At 42.8% G+C, this 23083-nt stretch overlaps 1 protein-coding gene across 19 annotated transcripts in view; it reads right to left on the reverse strand.

Moving 5' to 3' along the window:
- ank3a (ankyrin 3a) overlaps positions 1-23083 on the reverse strand; it is a 101358-nt gene that overhangs the window by 13790 nt on the left and 64485 nt on the right. For 12 of the 19 annotated variants that reach the window (XM_028423055.1, XM_028423054.1, XM_028423049.1 and 9 more), the window contains 15 exons: positions 22188-22260; positions 21997-22053; positions 18387-18510; positions 13995-14097; positions 12335-12444; positions 9979-10203; positions 9734-9888; positions 9232-9443; positions 8822-9029; positions 8500-8596; positions 7841-8069; positions 7597-7722; positions 7141-7263; positions 6621-6647; positions 5141-5222 (listed from right to left, as the gene is read on the reverse strand). In XM_028423055.1, coding sequence (XP_028278856.1) covers positions 5141-5222; positions 6621-6647; positions 7141-7263; positions 7597-7722; positions 7841-8069; positions 8500-8596; positions 8822-9029; positions 9232-9443; positions 9734-9888; positions 9979-10203; positions 12335-12444; positions 13995-14097; positions 18387-18510; positions 21997-22053; positions 22188-22260 — 1951 coding nt within the window. Of the gene's footprint in view, positions 1-5140; positions 5223-6620; positions 6648-7140; positions 7264-7596; positions 7723-7840; positions 8070-8499; positions 8597-8821; positions 9030-9231; positions 9444-9733; positions 9889-9978; positions 10204-12334; positions 12445-13994; positions 14098-17038; positions 17051-18386; positions 18511-21996; positions 22054-22187; positions 22261-23083 lie in introns of all 19 variants that reach the window. The other 7 variants (XM_028423042.1, XM_028423046.1, XM_028423039.1 and 4 more) reach the window with 6 other exon arrangements.

Raw genomic sequence — 23083 nt, forward strand, 5'->3', positions numbered from 1 at the left:
TATCATTGCTATTTGGACTTTCTCTGACAACAAATTCTGTGTAGATAATTTTCTTAGTTGTTTCTTGTCTTTGGGAATCACTATCATCGCCATCTTTCGTGGTGTCATGGATTAAAGAATGAGATAGCTTTGGAGATTGGGGTTTATAGTTTCCATAACCTTGGCTCTCCCATGTTTTGAATGACTTTTTCTCTTCCTGATCTTTTCCACTGTTCTCATGCTTGGGAGAGTACTTATTTGATTCACTCTCTAAACATCTCCTCTGGTTTCTGGGACTATCTGGTGTTTTTGGAACACCTGATCCAGAAAACACCTGGTACACAGGTAGCTTACTTTCCTGGAGCTTCCTGATAGGGGGATTTGTATTTTGGGCACCCTGAGAACTCCTATCTTGCCTTTGAGCTTCTTGCTCAAACTTTAGCCTTACTGCACTGACTTTGGAGGAAGACATTTGAAATTGCTTTGGGCTTTCACCTGTGCTTCCTGGTGTTTTGCCCTCTCCTTTTTTTCTTGGATCTGAATCAGTGTATTGCAACAATACTCTTCTTTCTGGGCTGCTGGGTAAACTGGCACATTTCCTGTCACTGGAGCTAAACCTGTCCCTAAGCCTTTCTCTGCTCCACTCTTCCCCACTACCTCCATTCCTATAAGCTGATCTCTCTGGACTGCTGTGTGTAGAACTGGGCCCTGATCGTGATTCTCTGAAGTCTGGTCTGCGGGATTTCTTCTCAGGAGATGACAGCTCATCATTCAGTTGTTCCGTTTTATCGCGAAAAAACTGTGACACCTCGCTTAGTTTTTCCTCTGCCTCTTTGACAGTCCTATCTACTCTGTCCTCATACATGAGCTGCTCTCTTTCCTTTCTCTGCACATCATCTGACACACACATCCAAACGGACTGCTTTGGGCTACCAGGCTCAGAGGAATATTGCAAAAGTGTCAGTTTGTCAAAATTATCGTCAACATTGGCCATTCGTCCAGATTTGTCAAAGACATTTCTTGATGACCTAAAGACATACTCTGTCCTTGGCCCCCCAGCTCTACCCTCACTGTAAGTGCTTCTGTCTGGCGAGTGGAAGCGAGACCTATCTCTCAAATATTCCTCTGTATCAGAATGAGACTGATCAAATTTCTCAGAGAGTAGCATTTTCTCTGCAAAATTGTATGATTCTCCCCTAAGCTCAGATGATTCATCTTCATTGTACTCTACAGACTGCTGGCTAAGTAACTTTAGTGTTTTGTAGGAGTCATCTGCCATGAGCTGGGCTGAACTAGGGCGACTGTCTTCTTCCTGTGACATGGGTGTATTCACTCTAGGGGAGTCGAGGTACACTGGAAGTGACTCCTCAGGCTCCTCCTCTTCTTGTCTACAGCCTGGATAGTAGTACATTTCCTTCTCTGTGTGGTTTTTTGTCTCCCTGATGATGACCTCTGTTGGTTCTGTTTTATTGCCTTTTTCAATGTGAACCTCAATTATTCTTTCAACCTTGGGTTTAGAGTTTATGTCCTCAAGGACTCTCTGTGATGTTTCCTCATTGCCAGACTTGTGTTCAAACAGTCCAGCTAGCTCTCTAGAAGGGTCCTTGCCTGACTGAAATGCCTTCATTATGTCATGCACAGACATAGTTTCCTCACACCTCTCTGATGCTGATTCTTTGCCAGGGGGTTTGTGGTACACCATCCTGGTGGTGGTAGTGATGTGAGTTTCCTCCTTTACTCTCATCCCTTTTCCCATTGGATCCTCATCAGGACTGACTTTTATTGAATAGCATTTATTCTGTTCTGTCGTTGATGGAGTTTGATTCAGATGCCCTTTAGAATCTGAATCAATATATCTGACAGGATGTGGCTCCTCCGGTGCAGGTTGTTTGTTATCCTCTGGGGACTCATAGCTCCTGATGACATGGACAACTTCAGTCCTAGTCTCAGTGATTACTGGTGGAACTGGGATGTCCTGAAAAAGGGCCTTGGGCCCCATGCCTTCAGCACTTTGGGGGGCAGAGGGTGTCCTTTCACTTCTGGTCTCAAAGCCACTGTCTGACAGAGGACTTTTATCCTGTTCATGAGAAATATCATCAGGAGATTCGAGCACAGTGTCTGCTCCAAAAAGAGCATCAGCTACTTTACTGATTTCTTTATCTGAGGATGAAGACCGCATGTTTGTTGGAGGCATTTTGAGCTTTTGCTCCTGAACAGCTATAGTAGGTTTTAAGACACGTTTCTGCTTCTCCTTGCCCTCTCCTTCATTTTTACCCTCATCTGCTTTATGCTTTGTGTCATGTGTTTTGGAAAAAGAGCTGCTGCCCACATCATTGGCCAGGTAGTCAACCACTTTGGAAAGATTGAAATCTCTGTCAGGTATTGTTTTTGATTTGGCTTGAGGAACCACTGTCTCATATCTTGGAGGATAGCTCCAGTTGCTGGGTGGTTGTTCAACATGCACCTTTGAGAAGTGGATGTCATCCAAGGAACTCCTTGATAAGGAAACTCTACTATCCTTCCCAGCATCTTTTGTGAGAATTTCACTCACTTTGACCAAGTCTTGTTTTACTTTCTCCACAATCCGATATGGCTCCTCATCCTCTATCCTAGCCTCTTTGGGTGAATCAGACTGAAAACCTTTATTGGCTGTGGAATTTGGGTCTGTTTGTAAAATGGCTGACATTCGTATTAAGTCTTCTTTCATTTCTGCTACATCCTTCAGAATTTCTTGGCTGGATGACAGTGGTGATGTGTTAGCTTTGAGACCAGGGGAAAACAAAGGGGCTTTTATGGGAGAGAGAGTTCTGGCAAAGGAAGACTGCAACTGAGCATTCACCTCAGGGGGCACAGTCTTTCTTGGGGACAGGAGAGCAGCAGCTGACTTTGACACCTCAGGCAACTTTTTAAATTGGGGCTCTGGGAGCACATTGATAACAGAGTACACTGGAACAGTCATTGTGCTGGACGTTACAGCAGTGGTGGCATTAGGGGGGGACCGTAGAGAAGCATAGAGGGAACTGGACGCTGATGATCTAATGGACTGATATGAGGAGGATGCAGAAGAGGACAAGGACTTGAGGGTGCCATAACCTGCAGAGCAAGAATTGAATGTTTTTTCAACCTCATCAAAGGCTGCATTGACACTTGTCGTTGCAGCATTGGTGGTTGCTTGAATTCTTTCTTGCAGACTGCTTGGAGATGAAGAGCGGTACTGTGTCGGCGACACAGTTCCATTGATTAGAGCTGCAGCACTTGGAGAGGTGTTGTGTTTAAGTGGTGATGATAGAGAAGAAAGCAGGTTTCTTGCAGGGCCAGTGGCATCTGCAGCAAAAGAACGCACAGAGGAGAGACCAGGGACTGTCTTTATTGGTGAGGAGGAAGATGTGCCACTGGAGCCTCCCACAATGGTTTTGTATGGCAGGGGTGAACTGAACATAGTGAGAGAAGATTTGGGAGAAGTTGGCGGGGTCATGCCCATGGATGCTCTTTCAAGAAGAGGGCTACCTCCTCCAGAGCTACTTATAGGTGAGGTCCGAGCAGACAACGCTGCCAATCCTTTCATTGATAAAGGATCTGGGGCACTTTTCCCTGGTGAAGCCAAGGGACTGGGGGTGACCTGGATAGGGTACTGGGATTGCTGGACTACAGTTTTTATAGGAGAGGAGATGGTTCTGTAAGAGCGGATGGGAGAGGCCATGTCACTAGCTGACTTTACAGAAGAGGCAGGTGATCCAGGGATGTTGGTCTTGATGGGGGAGGCAGAGTTGATGGACCAGACAGACTTTAATGGAGAGGCAGAGGGCGTGTTGGAAGACGAACTGGAGAGGGAGCCAAACCCAGATTTGGCTTGGCCAGGGACGGCGACAGGAACAGGCGACCACGCCTGATAAGATCTCGTTGAAAAGACAGGTTTGTGAGGGTAGCTAGAAGGCTGTGTTCTCGGCGAGCTTCGATCAGTTGTTTCTTTAATAATAAATTAAACCAAAAGCAATAAGGAAGTAAAAGAAAAATGTAACGTAAAATAATTTTAAATAAAACATAAAAACCAGAAAGAGAAATTTGAGTCAGTCAGAAAAGCAATAATTCACAGCAGCAAGCAAAATTTTACACATGAAATGTAAGAGAAATGACATATAATGACAGCTACTAACAAAACTGACAGAGTGAAGTGTGGATAACAACACAAAATGCTTAACATATGATGACAAAAAAATGACATGATAACAAAAAAAGTACAATTCCATTGACTTTTGATGTGCTTAATCTATTTGCCTCCTTGCAACAGTGCCTTTTGCTGTACATGTTTGGTCAAAATGTCCTTAAGTGTTCATTTGAGTACATTTTTAAAGCCAGATGACCCCACAAGTGTATATCACTTAGAAGAAAATATCATCATACTTGTTTGGTCATGATTTAAAATAAAACATGAGGTTGCACTTCACAAAACAGTAACAATAAATCATTAATTATCACATGTTCCGTGTGTAATTTAAGATATTGTTATGATTATTCCAAGTGTTGAGTGATATCACTACTTGGTTGGGCAGAATACCTCAGATTTTGTAAAATATGCATGAAATAGCATAAAAACTGACCCTGAAATATTGAATGGTAGCAATGAAGGTGCCACTATTTTACAAAGGGAATTTTTAAATAAAAATAACTCTTGCTCTGTCACAATAGAGGGGATGAGGTTAATGTAAAGTGCAACCCGTTACACATTAATACACAGCCGCACACAATCATAAAGCCAATAAAAGAGTGAAATGGTCACTAAAAGAATGAGAACCATACAAAAGAATATTTTTATTCCACATGAATCAAAACATTTTTTGTTCAAATGATAAATGAGAAGACAGATTCCCAGTGTGTACACAAATGTAAAATAAGATGCCTGGAACAGGGAGACATTTTTTTCCCCCCAACATGGGATGGGTAAGCAAAGCGGATCACAGTAAACCATGCAAATGTGTGATGGATGACAGATGATGTGGAAGTGTGTTTCAGGTGGTAAGAATAAATGATTGATGAGCATGTAGATCTCTTTCTATACTAGATGTATATGAAAGAAATGTGCACACTACATTACGGGACCTTCAGATACTAAAACTGATTTGTAAAATAAATAATTTTATGTAAGTAAAAATGGGAAACTCACTCGCTGCTGGGTCGGTCAAATAGCTGTAGCGCTTACGCAAAGCTAAGGAGGCAAAGGTATGACGTCGTTCTGGCTTTTCAGTCTGAAACAAACAAAAAAGAACAAAAGATGCTTTAACATAAAAAATATGATGAAATGTGGTTCTAGACTATCAAAATTCGTTATAGATGTTATTGCTGCATGGATATAGTCCTGTTTTAGTGAATTAGTGCATGCTGTTAGTACTGGCACAAGGAGGCACTGCAGGTGTTCATTAGTGCCTCCTGTGGGAAGGGGGGTGGACTGTTCCTGCTTCTCTTCACTTGCTGCATGTCCCGAAAGCATTGATGTGAAATAACTAGACAATATGTGCTTTGTCTGTATGACCTGCTCCAATTAAGAGGTAAGCATGGGCAAGATCCAACTTGGCCTTTGGAGTGATGAGTTGCACAGCTCTCATTACGTGCACACGCAGTTAAAAATCTCTGACTGATTATGCAGGAAGTTTGAAGTCATTTTTGTCATCTGTTTCTGGTCATTTAGAGCACATGTGACATTTTTCTTCATCTGCTACCTTGACGTCCAGAGCTGATCACACAAAGGGGTTCTACATGTGCAACATTAACTGAAGGTGCTCCTTCTGGTGGCAAAAAGATGGGCTGACAAATTCAAATTTTGCAGAGAGAGACTGGTCCTGAGAGCCTCCATCCCTGAAGGCCTATCACTGTCACCACACAGGAGACCACTAAAAATACCTATGACATGTTGTTGAAAGATTATTAAATGACAACAGCACACTGATAGAGAGCTGTATATGATAACACTCATAGTCCCGATGTTGCACCTTTTCAATGTTGGCCCCCCCAAAAATGACTGACTTCAACCTTGTTGTGTAATCAGTCAAAAAGATGACCTCTGCATGCCTATAACAGGAACAGTACAACTCATCTCCTTCTGACATAGGTCACTGACTTCAATCAGCCCTTGTATAATGTCTCAAATATAAAACTGGCCTCCTATGTCCATGTTTTGGCATGCAGCTGTTAGTAGGACAAAGGTGACAAACAAGGGAAACCCCAAATACAACAAAACAAACGACTGGGTGGACATATGAGTACGGTTACACCTTAATCTGGCAAAAGACACCATAGTCCCCCATGAGTTAATAGTCATGATGGAGTCCTGTTGAACATGTATGGAAAATAGGATAGAGATGACAAACAAGCTGTGGCTCCACTGGACTGGACTGGATGGAGACAACAATAAATAAATCCCTGCTGTTTAAAACATTTCCACACATGCACTACATGGGGTCACCTCAGCAATGACGCAGCTGTTAAAAACAAAAAACAACAACCTACATGCAGTCAGAAGCATTGTATACACACACATACACACTTATTTTCCAGGTGCTACAGACAAAATATTTGCACATTTGAAGCAAACAGAAAAGGACGGCAGAGAAGAAGCAGTTCCATGTGATGATGAAGAATCTGTTTACCTCATCATCAGGATCAGACTCCATATCCTGTGGTAATTCCAAGATGCATTGCAGGAGAGGAGAGAGATGACACAATGGAGAGCAGGGAAGTTATAGTGAGCGGGAAGCGGGGGTAGAAATGAAATTCAGGGGATGAAAATGGAGCAGCAAAAACAACAAAAGGCATCAGAAAAAATCTATGGGATTAATAAAAATAAACAGCAACATAACAAAAGCAAAAATAATTACAGTTTCTTGTGATCAGTCAACACCACAACAAACAAACAATAATTGCATAATTCCTATGTACCCACACTGAGCCAGGCAATTGATCGAGGCATGATGTGCATGTGTGGCTGCATGTGTACGTTGTGGGGTCTTATGACTGGCACAGGCTTTAACATTAACAAAAGACACAAGCAGCAGGTCATTTCTGGACCAAATGAGCTTCAATGACTTCTCTGAATGTCTTTCTTTCCACTTTATTACATATAGATGATATGACATGGCCTAAACAGGATGAGCTGTTAGTTGATCCTACCTTCTTGTGGGTTGGCAGTGTGATATTCAAATTGCATATGGCAGTCTGTGGAAGGCCTTTTGTTGTTTTTGGCTCTCTCAGGAAGGAGAGGCGGCCACATGGCTCCTGGCCCATATCTCTGATCTGTAGGAGTCAGCAAAAAAGAATTCATCCCATTTAATGACCATTTAAAGTGTATGCTATGTAAATGTAAACAAATTCAGGAGCACATTTTTTTCTACTGCAATCAAAAACAAGTTCAAAGTCTGTCATTCTTTATACAAATGTAATGATTAGCAGGTTAAAACATGATTCATTTGAAAGTAAGCATGTCAAAAGAGCATTTCTATTGCCATGAATGTCAGCTAAAAAGCTAATTGAATTAGCAATCTAACTTTAAAAAGGAGTCAACAGTGAATAACATTTCCACTAAACTCTAGCAGACAAGGAGTCTTACAGGAGGAATGTATTTTATACCTTAACGTTGAAAGGAAGTCTGTTTTCCTTGAAGGAGTAGAAGTTAAAAACCAACTGCTGCCCACTTTTGGCAAGAGGGGACAGGTTTCCATAGCAATCCACATAGATCGGCTTGCCCTCGAGAACCTACAAAAGTCCATGGACCAAAAAAAGTTGAACAAGGTGGAGGTGAGCTAGATGAAGCTGACATTGTACTGGATACATATTGGAATATTGGAATTGTTCAGGTGACACACATCCCCACCTCAATATCTTTGCTCCGTGCTACTTCCTCAAAGTTCTCCTGCTGTTCAAGAGTCTTGTCCACCTTGTCATCAGTCATGCAGAAGCAGCGCAGCCGAGCCTCAATGACATCGTTCATCTTGGCGAAAACCACAAACTTGGCCAGGTATGGCACGCAGATCAGCTCCCGGTATAACTGAGACGCTAGACTCACCGTCTCAGGAATCTGGTGACAGTCTGCGAGCCAGAACCTGAGGTGGAGGACAGAGGTAAGAGGAGAGGAGGAGCAGGACGGGAAGGAGGAAGGGACAGGAAAGGTGGTGGTAAAAACAAAAAAAAAGAAAAAGGTTGATTTTTAAAAACATTTCATAGGGATTAAACAAGCTGATTGCAGACAGACACATGACAGCTGTGTAGCAATCTAATTACAGAGAGTTAACGGGTGCTCTGTTAATATCAGGCCGCACACTAACCACATGATTCAAATCTAGTTAGGATGGAAGTTTACTCAGTGAGGTCATATGGCACATGTTATAAATTTCTACCACTTGGTTAAGTGTAAAGTTAGTTTATTACTAACTAACCAGTGCTGTCAGTATAGACAGAAAAACAACACATTCACTAACATCTAGATTGACTTGGTGGTCTATGGTGTATAGAGTGTGTATGTGTATGGCTCACCTGGCCGACACATTTGTGGTGAAAGAGACACAATCTGTTACAAAGGACAATGGTGTGGTCCCTGTGATGTCCTCCCACTGCGCAGGAGACGTCCCTCCTGTGGGGAACAGAAGCCAAAAAGTAAGCTCAGAGCCTCTCCAGCCTCTCTGTGTTTTGTCATCCTCTTCTCTTTTATCTTTTTAGTTATTCATCTTCACTCTATCCACCTGTGGGTTTGACATCAAACCTGAAGCTTTTAAATCTCTCATCAACAGGATTGACTATGCCTGGGTTCAGAGTCATGCCATCATGTGATGCTCTAGTTATCTGGTGGTCCACTTGCCTGTGATGCTGCAGAGTAGGCGCAGGCATGGTGCTGAGTCGCCTCTCCGGCCGCTGGGGTGGCCTTCCGCTGATCTGGGAGGGACTGGGATCGTCATAGTAATAGGCTTATGGAACTTTCTCCTTCGGGGCTCCACAGTGACAATAGGGCTGAAGGTGGCCCTGTTGCCAAGGACCGCCCTCACCATGTCATCTGGCACAGGCTGGGCCTGACCAGAAGGACAGAATTAATATTTTATCAGTTGTCCAAACTTTAAGAAATGCTCAGTCAGACTTTTACTGCAATTAATTGACCCAGACATGTCAGGTAGAATCAAATGTCCCCAAAAATAGGTCATGTATAAATAAATAACAAGTCTGATGACAGCATTTGGAAAGAAATCTGAGCCGCTCCAAAAAGTCTTACTGTACCTGCAGGCCAACCCGGATCCTCTTGGTGAGTGCCCCTGTAGGGAAAGAGGCCTGGACCATGGGCACCGTGCTGCTGGAGAGCAGGCCTCCATCAGGACCCATGTGGTTAGACTCCTGCTTGATCCGTGACACCACAGCAAAATACTGCGGAAAGTCTCTGGTGACGATGCGGCAAATGCGCTTCTTTTCCAACTCTGCAGGACTATCCAGCTCTGAGGCAGAAAATATTATTTTCATAAAAGTGACTTTCAGCAAGGTTTTGTTCAGTTATAAATATTTTAGCCTGGATCATTTAAAACACACTAAATCGGCTTAACAGCTTGGATTCATAAGAAAAACATGCTCTTGGGGTGAAAATCCGATTTTCTAGGTCACCAGCTCACACATAGCCTTGGGTTATGTAGTACAGGTTTATTCTAAATGATTCAGCTCACCTTCATGTGTGCATACAAAAAAGTGGCTGCAATCAGTTAATGTTGCCTTTCTGTAACTGTCACTTTACCTTCATCCATTCCAGAAAGCAGCTCAGTGAGGTCTTCTGGTCTAAAGTCAGACTGGTGCTCCTTCCAGGTGTCTCCGTTGTCGCTCCTCAGCACAATCAGCTCTCTCTCTTTTCCCCGCATCGAACCAAAATGAGGGATCTCCACAATCACAGGACTGAGAGAGAGAAAAGGTTAGTTAGCTCTCCTGACACTTAAAACACCTATAAATTCCATCACTATCATTTGTCTCTTGCTTAAAGCTTACCCAAGGAACTGAGCCCCAGCCGGTCCGACCTCCACCAGGCGACTCACAAGTCCCTCTCCCTCCACCATCGGTGGGGGGTAGGCCAGCTTGTGCCTTTTAGCCAGGCGACAGGTGATGCGTGTGGGTGCCGTGCACTTCCTGGGAGGGATAATGATGCGCATTCCATTGTGGCGGCTGCCTCTCATGGAACCACCACGGGCATCCACCATGAAGCTGACCAAGAACCTGCAGGGGGTCAAAAAAAACATTTCAACAGGAGCAAAAATTAAAAACACAGAAGAGAAAGCTAGACTGAAGCCACGGACACAAGTGAGGAGGAGGACGATTCCCATGCTGTGATCACCGTACACCCAAATAAAATAAAGGGAAAGACAGAAATTAACACAAGGAAAGAGAGAAGGAACAAGAGAAAGGATGAGAAAAAATGCTTTGAGTTCTGAAACTTGGCAGTTCTCACTTTCATCTGCCTCAATTTGGAACATTAAACACTGAGTGAAACTAAACAGAGGGCTACCGAAGCTGCAGAAAGTTTAGTTTCAGCGTCTGAGGCTAAAGGTGAGATTGTGGCCAAAGATTCAATCCCTCTAAAGCAACATTCAGTGACCAAATATTAAACACATTAAACAAATGTTTTGCTAAGAAAGGGTTAATGTGACTGCAATGTGATGTGTCCTGCTCTTCCAAGGTAAAGGGGCAGTTCTTCACCGTAAATGTATATTTTCCTATGGCCTGCAGTGCTAATTATCCATCTAGGTTTGGCCGTGAGGGGCCATGATGACAGGTGTCTTTCTTGGTGTAGGCATATGTTTTAAATGGGTGGATACATGTTGTCTTTGCGTAGTGATACAGGTGCTCAGTTGGAACTGTAAAATTTGCTCTTTGTATTTATTTTTGTAACCAGGTAAAGTTTTCTAGAAAGAGACCTCACTAATGAGGGTTGTTGGCATCTTTCTTATATTTTACTGGAGAGAACAGAAGACACAAATCTTTCCAAAACTCACATAATAACACTAAATAATCTAGATCAATATGTAGCACTGATGGCCACAGTAAAACCTGAACGTTTAGTTTGGAGGTGAACCGTCCCTTTAAGAGCCATCCTATTAATATAATCATGAGAGTTAGAGAAGGGATGGAAAAGAGAAACTGAAGCCTGAAGCTTTCACTGGTGTGATGTGTTTCCTATCCTGTGTGTTACAAATAGCTGAATCCCTGTAAGAATTTGATGAAGATTTATTTTCAATATGCACTGTGAGAAAAGGAGAGAGAGAGAGAGAGAGAGACATGGCACATCAACGAAGGACTCCCAAACACGTCCACTACACACTTCTAATATCTAAGCAATGCAAATGAAACACCAGACCACACACAGATGAGATGAACACAGACTGGTGAAAGAGGGGAGAGGAGAAGGAGACAGAGGTGGAGCGAGTGAGTGAGTGAGTGAGTGAGTGACATCACTGCGGCATCATGGGTGAAAGCAGCGGACTCAGTCATCACCTGGAGTCATACTGAGGGAGCGGGGAGGAGAAGCTGCAAAATAAACACATGGAGACAATGCAGGAGGCAAACCCCCAGAACCTAGTTTTAGTATCAACATTTTCACAATCATGGCTGGGATCTGTGGTACACACTGAAGATGGAAGAAGACTCAAAACTACAAGGGAAAAGTAGAGGGAGACCTGAATATAGTGACATACATGGGACCAACAACGAAATAATATAAATGGACAAAAATGGCACAAACAAGAAACAAAAAACAGAAATATAAGAACTCCACGAGAGATCCCAGCAATTCATTTCTGAGCAAAGACAGCACTGTTCATTTAAAGCAGACTTTTATGATGTCATATATTCAAACTGTGAATGGAAGCATGAAATCTTATCGGTGTATCCAAATGAAAGACTGCGCACCATGTGCTCACACAGAGCCTGCACTCTGTCTCTGTACAGACAGAAATGGCATGATGTCACAGAGTCACAGCGGAGACTTCTGGACCGTGTCTCCAGACTTATGGTATGACATGAGAGCTTTAGAGGATGAAGTGTATCTTTTGCTGCTGTAATGTAACGTGTACCGTGGCAGCGCTGCAGAAATCCCACAGCCCTGCACCCTGTCTGCATCAGTGCTGCAGGGTTTGCTGAATATTGACTCGTTGAGGAGGGGGAGAACAAAAGACGCTACAACAGTTTTGCACTTTAAGCATAAAATATGAGATTTCTGCAACTGTTGTATGGATGCAAATACAGGTAAACTGTGTGTATCTGTGTATACACACAGAGAAGGTTTAATGAAAGTGTGCAGGCTGTTAAACACATCCTGACAGATGGGAGGCGACAGTGCAGCTGTTCTTACCCAGAGTGAATGGGGCTGGACACAGTGTTGTGGCTGTGGTCCACGGTGTCAGGAGTCCAGCTGTAGCGTCGCATACACTCAGAACTGTAGTCTCTGGTCACAGCAAGGTGCTGGGAGGAGGAAAACCAAAGGCAGAGATGAGACAAAGACCGCAGGTGAAGAAGTTCAGAAAAAAAACAAAGATGAAAAACCCAAGAGTTAAGATGAAAACATACAACACCATGATGGCAAACCTCGAGAAAGTGGCATAAACTTGTGTTCTAAATGTGTTGCAACGAATGTTCAAACCCCTGGTTTGAATCATACTGCAGTGTATTTAGTTCTTTGTTATTGAATGAAAATTGGAAAAAAATAAACAAATGTATACATTTTAATATGGAATACAAACACCATTCAAACATCTCCACAATCAACAAAGCTTTTCACCCAGCAGCAACTTCAGATGTTCGGTAAATTCTGCCTCAGTTCAGTTCCCATCGACCCTTATAATGAAATGTACAACTGTGGAGCAGAGGTCATGTTCTTTCCTGACAGAGGATGGGCCGTCTGGGTGTTACTTATATGTGTCTGTGAGCGTGATCAATGTTTGGTTGGTACATGTGAAAAACCATCATACGGTCTCAGTTTGTAACACCTTGATTACATTTACAGCTTTCAACATGTGTCGCCACAACCAGAACAAGAAGACACAACAAACAACATATAATGAATGTGTTACTATAAATCTGCAGTGACAATCCACAAACAGACAAAATGAACATGCAATGATTACAATGTAAGAAAAACTGGAAAGCAGCTTTGTTTGTGAACACTGAATCATGGACTGAAAGGAGCATGGGAATGACCATTCAGCTCAAATAAAAGATGAGAATGGCACAGAGCCAAAACAAACAAAACTCAACAGACATGGGAGCTGAACCAACTGTGACAGTGACACAGAGGAATGTATCCATCAATATTTATACCTTATTGAGTGGGTCAACCAAGTAGGAAATGTCTTTACAGACACTCTGAAGCTTAGGGGAGAAGAGCAGCAGTTCAGAGGGCCATACAAATGAATTGAGCTTTACTTCTCTGAAGAATAGTTTTCAAAAAGGAAAACACACCCTTATCTCCTCAGAGATGAAATCATGAGACTGGAAATGAAGTTCACATTTCATCATTGTGTATACTTTTAAGTACATATTATACTAGTTTAACAAAGAAAAGCATAAGCATTAAGCATAAGAAAAAATAAACACATATAGTAAAATGCTGCAGTTTACAGGCCCCAAACATGTGTTGATAATATAAAACAAGAGTCTTAACTACATATTGTGGCTATGTCAAGTTTTACCAATAAAACAAGCAGGACGCTGCAGTGTGGTTTTTTTTTTCCATGAGAAAGCAAAGGGGGCCTCTCAAAGCCCTTAGCTTTGGAAATAAACTCTTCGTCAAGGTGCTGTACACTCATCCTCAGCACTTTGGCAAGCGCTGGCATGGTGTGAACACTCCCTCTGCTATGACCTCTGTGCAAGACAAGTAAAGCTACCCTGCTCCCTTGCTTGTAATCTACTCAGCCTGCATTTTGATCGAGACGTTGACAGAAAGAGAGCACAGAGAAATGGTTCAAGCGATCTGACAGACAGTCAAAGATTAAGAAATAAGAACTGGGCCTTACCGTGTCCTTTGTGGGTGCCAGAATCTCTTCGATCATCATACTGTCTCTTGCGAAGGAGCTCCGGTTGAGTGTGTTGGACCTATCCGAACTGAAGGAGCGGAGGCTACATGTTACCACGCAACCCAGTGCCGCGGGCAACAACAAGTGACGGGCAGGGGAACACGGCAAAAAACAAAAAGCAAGGAGTCCATTATTACATGCAACCTCCAGGGAACCAGGTTTTAACTGACTTGGACAAAGAGTCCAAAAGTAATGAGCGGAAAACACAGAGAGAAAAAGAGAGAGAGGTGGAGGAGCCCACGAGGATAAGATACTGCAACAGGTTATTCAGAGATGGAAATGAGAGTGAGGTCACTGTGTTTGCATTAAGAGATAGAGGAAACGGAAAGGAGACAAAGATTACCTCTACATGTAGGTGTATCATGAACATAGATGTGACTAAGTGTGTCTGAATGATAAAGTATGGCAGATTAGCAGTCAATGGCCGGCAGGTGAGAGTGTAAAGGATACACATTTGTGCAGATCCTGTTCTAGTGACAAAGCTGTTTCTTCTGTTAAATCTGACTTGAGCTGAATGACATTGCTTTATTCTAAGATTAGCTGACCTCAACCTGTTTCAGAGCAGCCAAACACAAAAAAGAAACTGGTGTTTTCCATCTGTCTTGCTGCAGTCTGCTTTACGACGGTGACGTGTGCCTATTTTTGCAGCCTCTCAATGCGGAGCTGTAGATTTCTTTCAGGTTTTTTTTCTTGTTCTTTTTTCCCTACAGGGATTTGATGAGTGCAGAAGAGCTGCTATCCAGGCACTTTACACACATCTTATAGGCATATAATAAACATGAGGAGTGTGTTGTCCTGTGATTTTCTATAAGGGGCTTTGTAAAGTGACACTATACCACCTAACAAAGCTGGAGCTTGTGTGCCTTATTTTCTCAGTCTATGTGTGTATTGATGCGCCTCGTGCATGAGTGCAAAGGGGGGGGGGGGGGGGGGGGGGGGGTTGAGGACAAGTGAGCGAGGGGGAGAAAATGCAGAGCTCAGCGTGTTTGAGTGGGCACACTATTCAGCACAGAGAGAAGCCCTTTATTCAGCATGGACTGCCTACCCCGCCATCGAAGTTACCAAGCAACTCTGTACAGACTGAATGGACTCGCTGGCATGTCAGCACCACACAACCACCCTTTCCCCTCCCGTTCTCTTCTCACCCGAGCCCTGTTTGTTCTTCACAGCTTCCTCCTCTTTCTCATTCTGTCCATCCTCCTCTCCTCCTCTAAAATTCTTTACCCTCTGTGTTTCCACCACTGATCTGTTTGCTATTTGTGTTCATCTGCAAAGCCTAGAAGCCTCTTCCAACAAGACTTTTCATTTTTTCCATCTTTCTTTTTCTTTTCACACACATTTTTTTAAACTTTCTCAAAGAGTAATTGATAAGCTCATGGCCTTAAAACAGCAGGGTATTCTTACAGCACGATGAAGAAGGGGGCTGCTGAATTCAAACGAGTCAAAGGCAGCCTTGAAGAAGATGACCCTGGTCATTGTCACCAACCACAACACAGTGGTATAAAGATATGTCCCAGAAATGTGTCATAACAACAAACACCAAAAGACCCAAGGTGTGAGTTTGTGGGATTCTAATAAAACCCAGACAGGCACACGTCAAAGGACAATCTGCCAAGTTTGGAGGCTGCTTCCAAGAGAGACACTGGCTCCTAAGAAAAGCCAAATCGGTGCAGGTCAACTACCTGAGAAGAGTCTCACTAGCATGGGGTTCTACTACAGTGATCTCTGAGACAGCTACGTGAGTAGATCAAAAGATTAAGAGGAGTAAGTCCTGAGCGCTAATGCCATCTAGTAACATAGATATCTGCTACAAAACCTGCCATGTTTACCTGATTTACATAATTAGTGGAAATGCACTGAATATTCAACATCGACTCGATATCGACTAAATAACCAACTGACCAACGGGTCTGATCGATTCACTTCAAGTCTATGTCATGGCAGTAAAAACAACTTACAACAAATGCAGAGCTCAACATGGAGGGCGCTGTATGGTGCCATTTCACTCCTTACACCTACAAGTTTAACAGATACTTGAAATATCTGCAAAGGAAATGGTATTTGATCGATATCGGCTAATGACTGACATGCAAAGCTCAGGTATCTGTATCATTATCAGGACTGAAAAAGTCAGATCGTTGGACTTCAATCTCTTCCCCAAGATGAATAAGGAGCTCAGGTGATCACTTTTTTGAGTTGACCTCAATAATGAAGGTGTGGGCTACGTATAGAAATATAATATGGGACTAAGTTGGGCATACAGTTATCAATCACCTCACCTACACTCCCCCTTCATTTGGCATCGTTATGTATATAACAGTCCTATGGTTTTAAAAAGGCATCTGTGTGGGCTCAAAGAGGCACTGTTGACACTCTCACAGCACATCTATGTGAGTGTTGCGTTAATGTCTCCATGTCAGAGTTTCCATCTCTGTAAACCATAACTTAGCAACCAGAATCAGCCTAAATCGTCCTGGGACATCTCCAATTACTAACAGAGCGTCTCAAACAGATAGGACTTTTAATATGGACTGATACGTTTAATCCCTGGAAGTTACACTTTTAGCAGCACTTCAAAAATATAAAGTGCCACGTACGATTGAGCCACATCAAAAAAAAAACAACAAAAAACAATAACAACAACAACATTAAGGGGGATATTAGTCCACACACAAACAGAAGAAACAACACACCAAAGTGCTGCTTTTATTTTCTCATGTACAGCAACACAGTCTTCCACACCTGCGTCAAAAATAAACATGACTTGCAGCTATGATGGCTTTTTGTTGGTGAGAAAACAGGATGAATCAGCTACAATGGAGTAATGGTTCTAAAATACACTTAAAAGCACTGAGACAAATCTTAATCACAAATAGACACAATAAGTGATGGGTGGTGGTGGTTTGGGTTAGAGGTTTTATGAGTAAATGGTGATTATACACAGCTAAAGCTGCCTACTTCTACCACTACTGCTCTTTTCTTACCTGATTCTAGGGCTAGAATGAGGGACAGGGGGCAGGAAAACAAGAAAAAGAACAAAATAGTAGAGTGAAAAGCAAAGCATTTGAAGGACAGTTGAGCGTGATGTGGCTTTTTTTTTTTTAAATACATATGACATTGATGCTTGCATGGTTGCACGCTGCCTATAGAGGCACACATTTTTCTCAGTTTGACATGAGTGTGCGTTTGTATATGCGTGCAGCCCAGTCAGAAAGATAAACCATGCAATGTCGATGTCATAAACAGAAAAGGTAAGGCAAAGCAAAGGACTTGCTCAGCGTCATATACATCAATCAATACATGAGGTTATATATTACACAGCTTTACACTCCTGCAAAAAAAAAGTCAACAATATTAAAATCTGATGTTTCAGCTTACACACTGTAATGCAGCAGTGCATTAGAATGAATAAGAAGCATCTAAGTTTTGTTTACAGGAGTCAGTTTAGTTCGTACAAATCTAAACCTTAAATGTGTTTTCTTACAGTTTTAAAGGAAGAGTTCACCTCATTATCAATTTATTGTGAATGGCACGTGATCAATTTCCATCACAACAAATGGTCACATTGTTGCCTTAAAATCAATTTTAAAATTTTATTTTTGAGCCCCACAAACTGAGTGATGCTCACTTTAATTAGATGATGGCACAAACAATCTTGATGAGTAGCACTACAGGCCACAAAATAATGAATATTTTTTGGGTGAACTGTCCCTTTATGAATTCTTTTCACAAAATCTGCCCCAACTCTTTCCAGAATAAAACAAAACAATCTTTGTTTCCATGAAATCTCTCCATTTGTTAGCCCTCGTTCGCTGCGCCCTGCTGATGTTAGCAGCTTCCTGTCACAGTTAGTGTTTTCTTTTTTTTATCACAGTGCATCTGCCATCTGTCAGTGTGGCTACAATACACTGCTGATGTGTTTTCACTGGAGCCTGCCAGTTTTCCACCACATACTTTGTCCACTATTTGAGTGTATCCCAGAATGCAGCTGTTGTTCACTCTGAGTATCAAAAGCTGATCACCTTTATCTTTTGTGTTACGCTACGGTGGACGTGTGTAACTTTTTTGTCTAAGGTTTAAATGAGGTCACACAAAACGCTGAATCATTTTGTCAGATGGAATCATCAGATGGCATCTTTCCAGCTGCTTTCTCTAGTGTCTTCCATGACTCTGTTTGTGAGTGAATATGTGCGTTGTGCTTTATATAATCTATATCAGTCTAACAGGAGCTATTCATGGCACCAGTATGTTCTCAGGGCCGCCACAGAATCAAAAGCGGGAATGATGAAACACCTATTTTAGATATTAATAATAGAAATGACAGATGCCTACCTGGCGGAGCGGGCTCCTATGCTAAAACCCATGTAGCCCTCCTGAGGGAGGGAGTCATCCCCCAGCTCTTTGAGGTCTTGAGGCCGCAGGTATTTGTCCGTGTCCCCGGTCATTGCATCCTCACCTGGTGGAGGGGGTAAAATTAAAATCCTGCTGTCAACTATAATCCAAGCAAGAGGGGCAAGGCAATGCGGCACCCCACCAAAGGAAAACAAGCCCTCTCCAGTCTCCCTATTATTCGATTACAGTTCCTAAAGAAGGCCTTGGACAATCATCACCACCACACTGCAACAGCACAGCCCACTGCAACTTTTCTTATTCATTTGACTGTGATGTGGCACAACAACATACCAAGAGCTGCAGCACAGAGCAGAGGTGATGCCCCTCTGTTTCAGAGAGCAGACAAACATTGTTAAGGTAAAAAGCAGCAAAGACACTCTTTGCGGTATATCTGGAGGTCTCCTGTAAAACCAAACGCAGCACCTTTCACAGCACTGACAGCAGCTGAAACCAAAAGCCCGAGCACAGACAATAAAACAGAGAACAAGCAGAAAGTGCACAACCGCACCGCACCTCGATCGGCGGACCGGTGGACGATGACACGCCGGTCAATGAAGCCGCCGGAGCGCCTACAACGTTTCTCCTTCTCCCTCATGTCCAGCTCTGTCCTGCCTGCAACACTCTGCTCCTTCACCGCAGCCCCTCCCCCTGCCTTCAGTACTGCCGCACTCCGATCAGACCCCAACAGCAGCGTCAAGTCACACGACACCAAATGCAGGCATTTCCGGTGTCACATTTCAAAATAAAAGCCTGGCTCGCCAAAACTTGTGACAGTTTAAATAAGCATTGCGCAAAAAATAAAGGCATTAAAAACGAAAATCAATGTTATACTTTCAAGAGGAATATATGACATTATGTTTAAAAAACTATTATAACTATATAAGTCAGCACATAAATGCTGAATCCGAAGTCTTCCGTGCACTTTTATTCTGAAATTCTCAAACATAACTAATAACACACAGCATCACCACACATGCCAACATTTTGCAAAATCTCAGAAGAAACACGACTGATCATGCTGAATATTCCACGTTTAGCACACAGACACGCTGCAACTTTATTTTATTCTGACAAAAACCTGCTGACCAAACTTCCTGTGTACTCCCAGCTATTTCTATTTGACTTAACACAACTGAGGAACAATCGGCTGCTATAATAATGTATCACCGTCCCATTCAAGCACACACACACACACACACACACTCCTGTTGTAGCCTATAGGTTCCTTTAAGGCTGACGCCCCCTCTGGATTGCTAAATCAAGACTGTAAACATGTTCCATCTGTGTCCAGATCCCGGTTTCTAACCCCAACAAACAAATAATAAATAAATGAATAACAATAAAGATACATCCCTACATAATTAAAATGTATCTTGACAATAACCTCAAAAAAAATCCTAACATCAAAATGAGGGCCTCTCTTTTACATTGGCTCTCACATCATCTCTCACTTTCCTATTTCTGTCTGATCCTCTGAGGTGCAGCTATTATTGGTGCCGGCTATTAAACTACTTACTGATGCCACATCAAACTTACCTTTATCCACTGAAGCCATATTGATGACAATTCCGTTAATAATCCCTGCGCAAATGTTCTAAAACTCCACAAAATGTTTTCAAGCCAAACGCGTAAATCCAGAGAGAGGCTGGAACTATCAGTCCATTCAGTGTTTCTGGTGCTGATGGAAAAAGTTGCCCTCTCTTCACCTCAAGCACTTCACTCCACTCCACTCCAACCAAATTTCGCATTCGTTGCTGGTGCGCAACATTGCCGCCTTCTATTCGCAAAGAAACACTAACTCCGCTAAAGTTTTTGCGCCTCCTTTGACGCCAAAAACGGACACAGCGCTGGATAGAAACAGTAACAGTCCGAAAGGAGAGGCCACGCCGGGGTTAATTCTCCTGCAGGCGGGTCAAAAAAAGCTCATCTCATTGGATTTACAGAGAGAGAGAGAGAGAGAGAGAGAGTCTTTGTGTGTCCCCGGGCTCATCAGCAGCATCCACAACAAAATCAAGCGTCAACAGGGGCCGCGCTGGAAGTGTTTTCCGCTCGGTGGAGAGCGCTGTCAGCTGACAGGTCGGCCAGGCAAATGGGAAGAAAACTCTCACTGAACACTCCTCAGCCTTTTCTTCTCTGTGGTGGAAGTCACAGAGGGAGTCTGGCTGCATGTCAAACTGGGAGTAGGGTTGAAGTGATGATGAAATAACCACATTGTGCAGCCATTTTTTTAAAATTCTTAAGCAACGTCTAGTTCTTCCTCGTTTGCGCACATCTTGCTCAAGTCAATTGAGAGCAATTATGCAAGACACTTTTAACCAGTTGGATACCCCCAAAGACAAACAAAGAGTTAAACTGTTCTCAGGTGAACAGTGGCTATAGTACTCTATAGAAAGCATGGGATAAGGCAGTCCACAGACACGCCAGCCACTAAACATAGTGACACCTTACAGTCTCTGCAACATACAGCTTAACAGGATTGGCTCCCCACATATAGGATTAAAGAGAGTTGTGGAAACTCTGTGCTCCCTAACCCCTTTCACACACTCTCACTCTCACACATACACACACACACAGTGAAACCATCCAATAAAGATGAGATCGAGCAGGCTAGTCTGCTGCTGCTGATTATATCAAGGCCACACTGCAGAAGTGCAATCCTGATGAATTATGTACACCATATATAAACAGGTAATGTGGAGTACATGAACCCTTGGTTTATATTTTCTACATTGGAGTGATAACACACCCTGCCGATGAGGATCTTCATCATACCAGCTCTAAAACAAAAGCAGCCTCTATCACTTGATATGCGTGTGTACTTGTCAAGTCTGGCTGTATCACCTGACACAGAAACTCCACACCCACCCCTGACTGTTCTCTAAGCAACAAGCTCATCAATTTTACAAGCATGTTGCCTCTGTGGTTCCAAAACAAAGGCACAGAGGACCGTTAGTGGGCAGCCAGAAAACAATGTGACTTGTACCATAAACTTGGCAGTATGTCTCTGCAGCTTATGCGTTTATTGATGTTATGTAACATAGTGCGGCTTTACAAGACAAAATGACTAAACTGAATGTATGCAGATCTTTTCTCAGTCTGTCGTTTTGTCACAGAAGCTGCATCAAAGAGACTGCTGTGTTGAAGTATTGGACAAGTTGTTAAAAATAACAAAACGTGTTTTCGTGTTGCGGTAAAAATAACATTAGCCGTGCCAGTTTGTGAAGAGAAGCAGGACCTGCCAGGTTCAAGGCTGAAACACTAACAGTCACACAATTTAATGTCTGCTGATGAAATTTCTGCAATGAAGCGGCTATAGCTGCGACCTCATGCCAGAAGATCTGCTCTCACTCAAGCTGCTATTGGCTAACAGTGCAGTGTTTGCAGAATAATGAAGGAATAAAAGTGTAGAAGGTGCATTCTTTTGCTTGGAGACATCTCATTAAAACAGCAAAGCCACAAGGTAGCAAAGGCTTGACAGTTAGTTCTAGGCAAGGGAGCTCAGCTGGAGTGTTAAAGGAAAACAAAGTGGATTCACACTGGTGACAAATACCTTCTTCAACATCTGAAAAAGAGTCCTCACTGAGAATTTCTGGCACGTTAGCCCGGACTGTACGGTGAAACATGCACATGTTAATAAAAAAAAAGACATCACAATATATGGAAATCATGCAATTAGTCCTAATTAGGACAAACTATTTTTAGTTCTCATTACATATATATAGAAAGAATTATTTGACATACCTTCATCGTCTGACATGTCCAGGAACTCATTCATGGTCTCTGGCACATTGATTTTGTGTTTTTCTGATGCACTCTGTAAATATGAAGTAAAGTGACAACTCATTAATTTTAATATGACGAAAGCACACAATGTTTTACATCAGTTCACTGCTAACAGTTTGCCCCTGACAGCAGCACCGAATGAAGAGATAAATATGAATGTGCTACCACAAAATCAGGAAGTATATCTTTAAAAAAGTAAGCATTATATTGCCTTAAGCTCAGACAGATGTAGTCACTTAGTAACAAAATCAGCACTGACATTCCAGCTAAAGTGAGACCTTCACATATATTTCCTAATATGGACATTAAACTTGGCTGTGGCCCCGGTCACAGCAAGACGTGATACTGCTGTATGTTTGAAGGCCATTTTAACCCACATAACTGACCAGCAAAGGTTCCACAGGGTGCAGATGTGAGGCGTAAGAGACATAAAACAACAGCAGATGACTGCACACACTGAGGGACAGATCAGTCACACAGAGGTGTGGGGACATGACCTTGATCTTTAAGCTTAGCTTTAAGTTGTGACTAATACACTTTACTGCTGATCGTGCTGGATCATCAAGTGACCTGTCTGCCCGCCTCTTCACTCGGTGCACACACCGCTCACACTCCTGTCACCTCTTCATCATTCCACTTCCTCTCCCTCTCCTCTTGGCCTCCTTCCTCACGTGTGTGGATAAGATCGCTGTTAGCCACCTTGGCTAGATGAGGAGAAACCTTAAGCTCTAATCTAAGCCCTCTCACTCTCTCTCTGTTAATCAGGACACCTTCACACATGTGACACAGTGTGACTGAATGACTGACTTGAAGGCTGATTTGGAGTTTACACACAGTTCACTTACAGCATGCTG

Source organism: Parambassis ranga, chromosome 15 (genome assembly GCF_900634625.1).
Source record: "Parambassis ranga chromosome 15, fParRan2.1, whole genome shotgun sequence".
NCBI classification, from domain to species: Eukaryota; Metazoa; Chordata; class Actinopteri; family Ambassidae; genus Parambassis; species Parambassis ranga.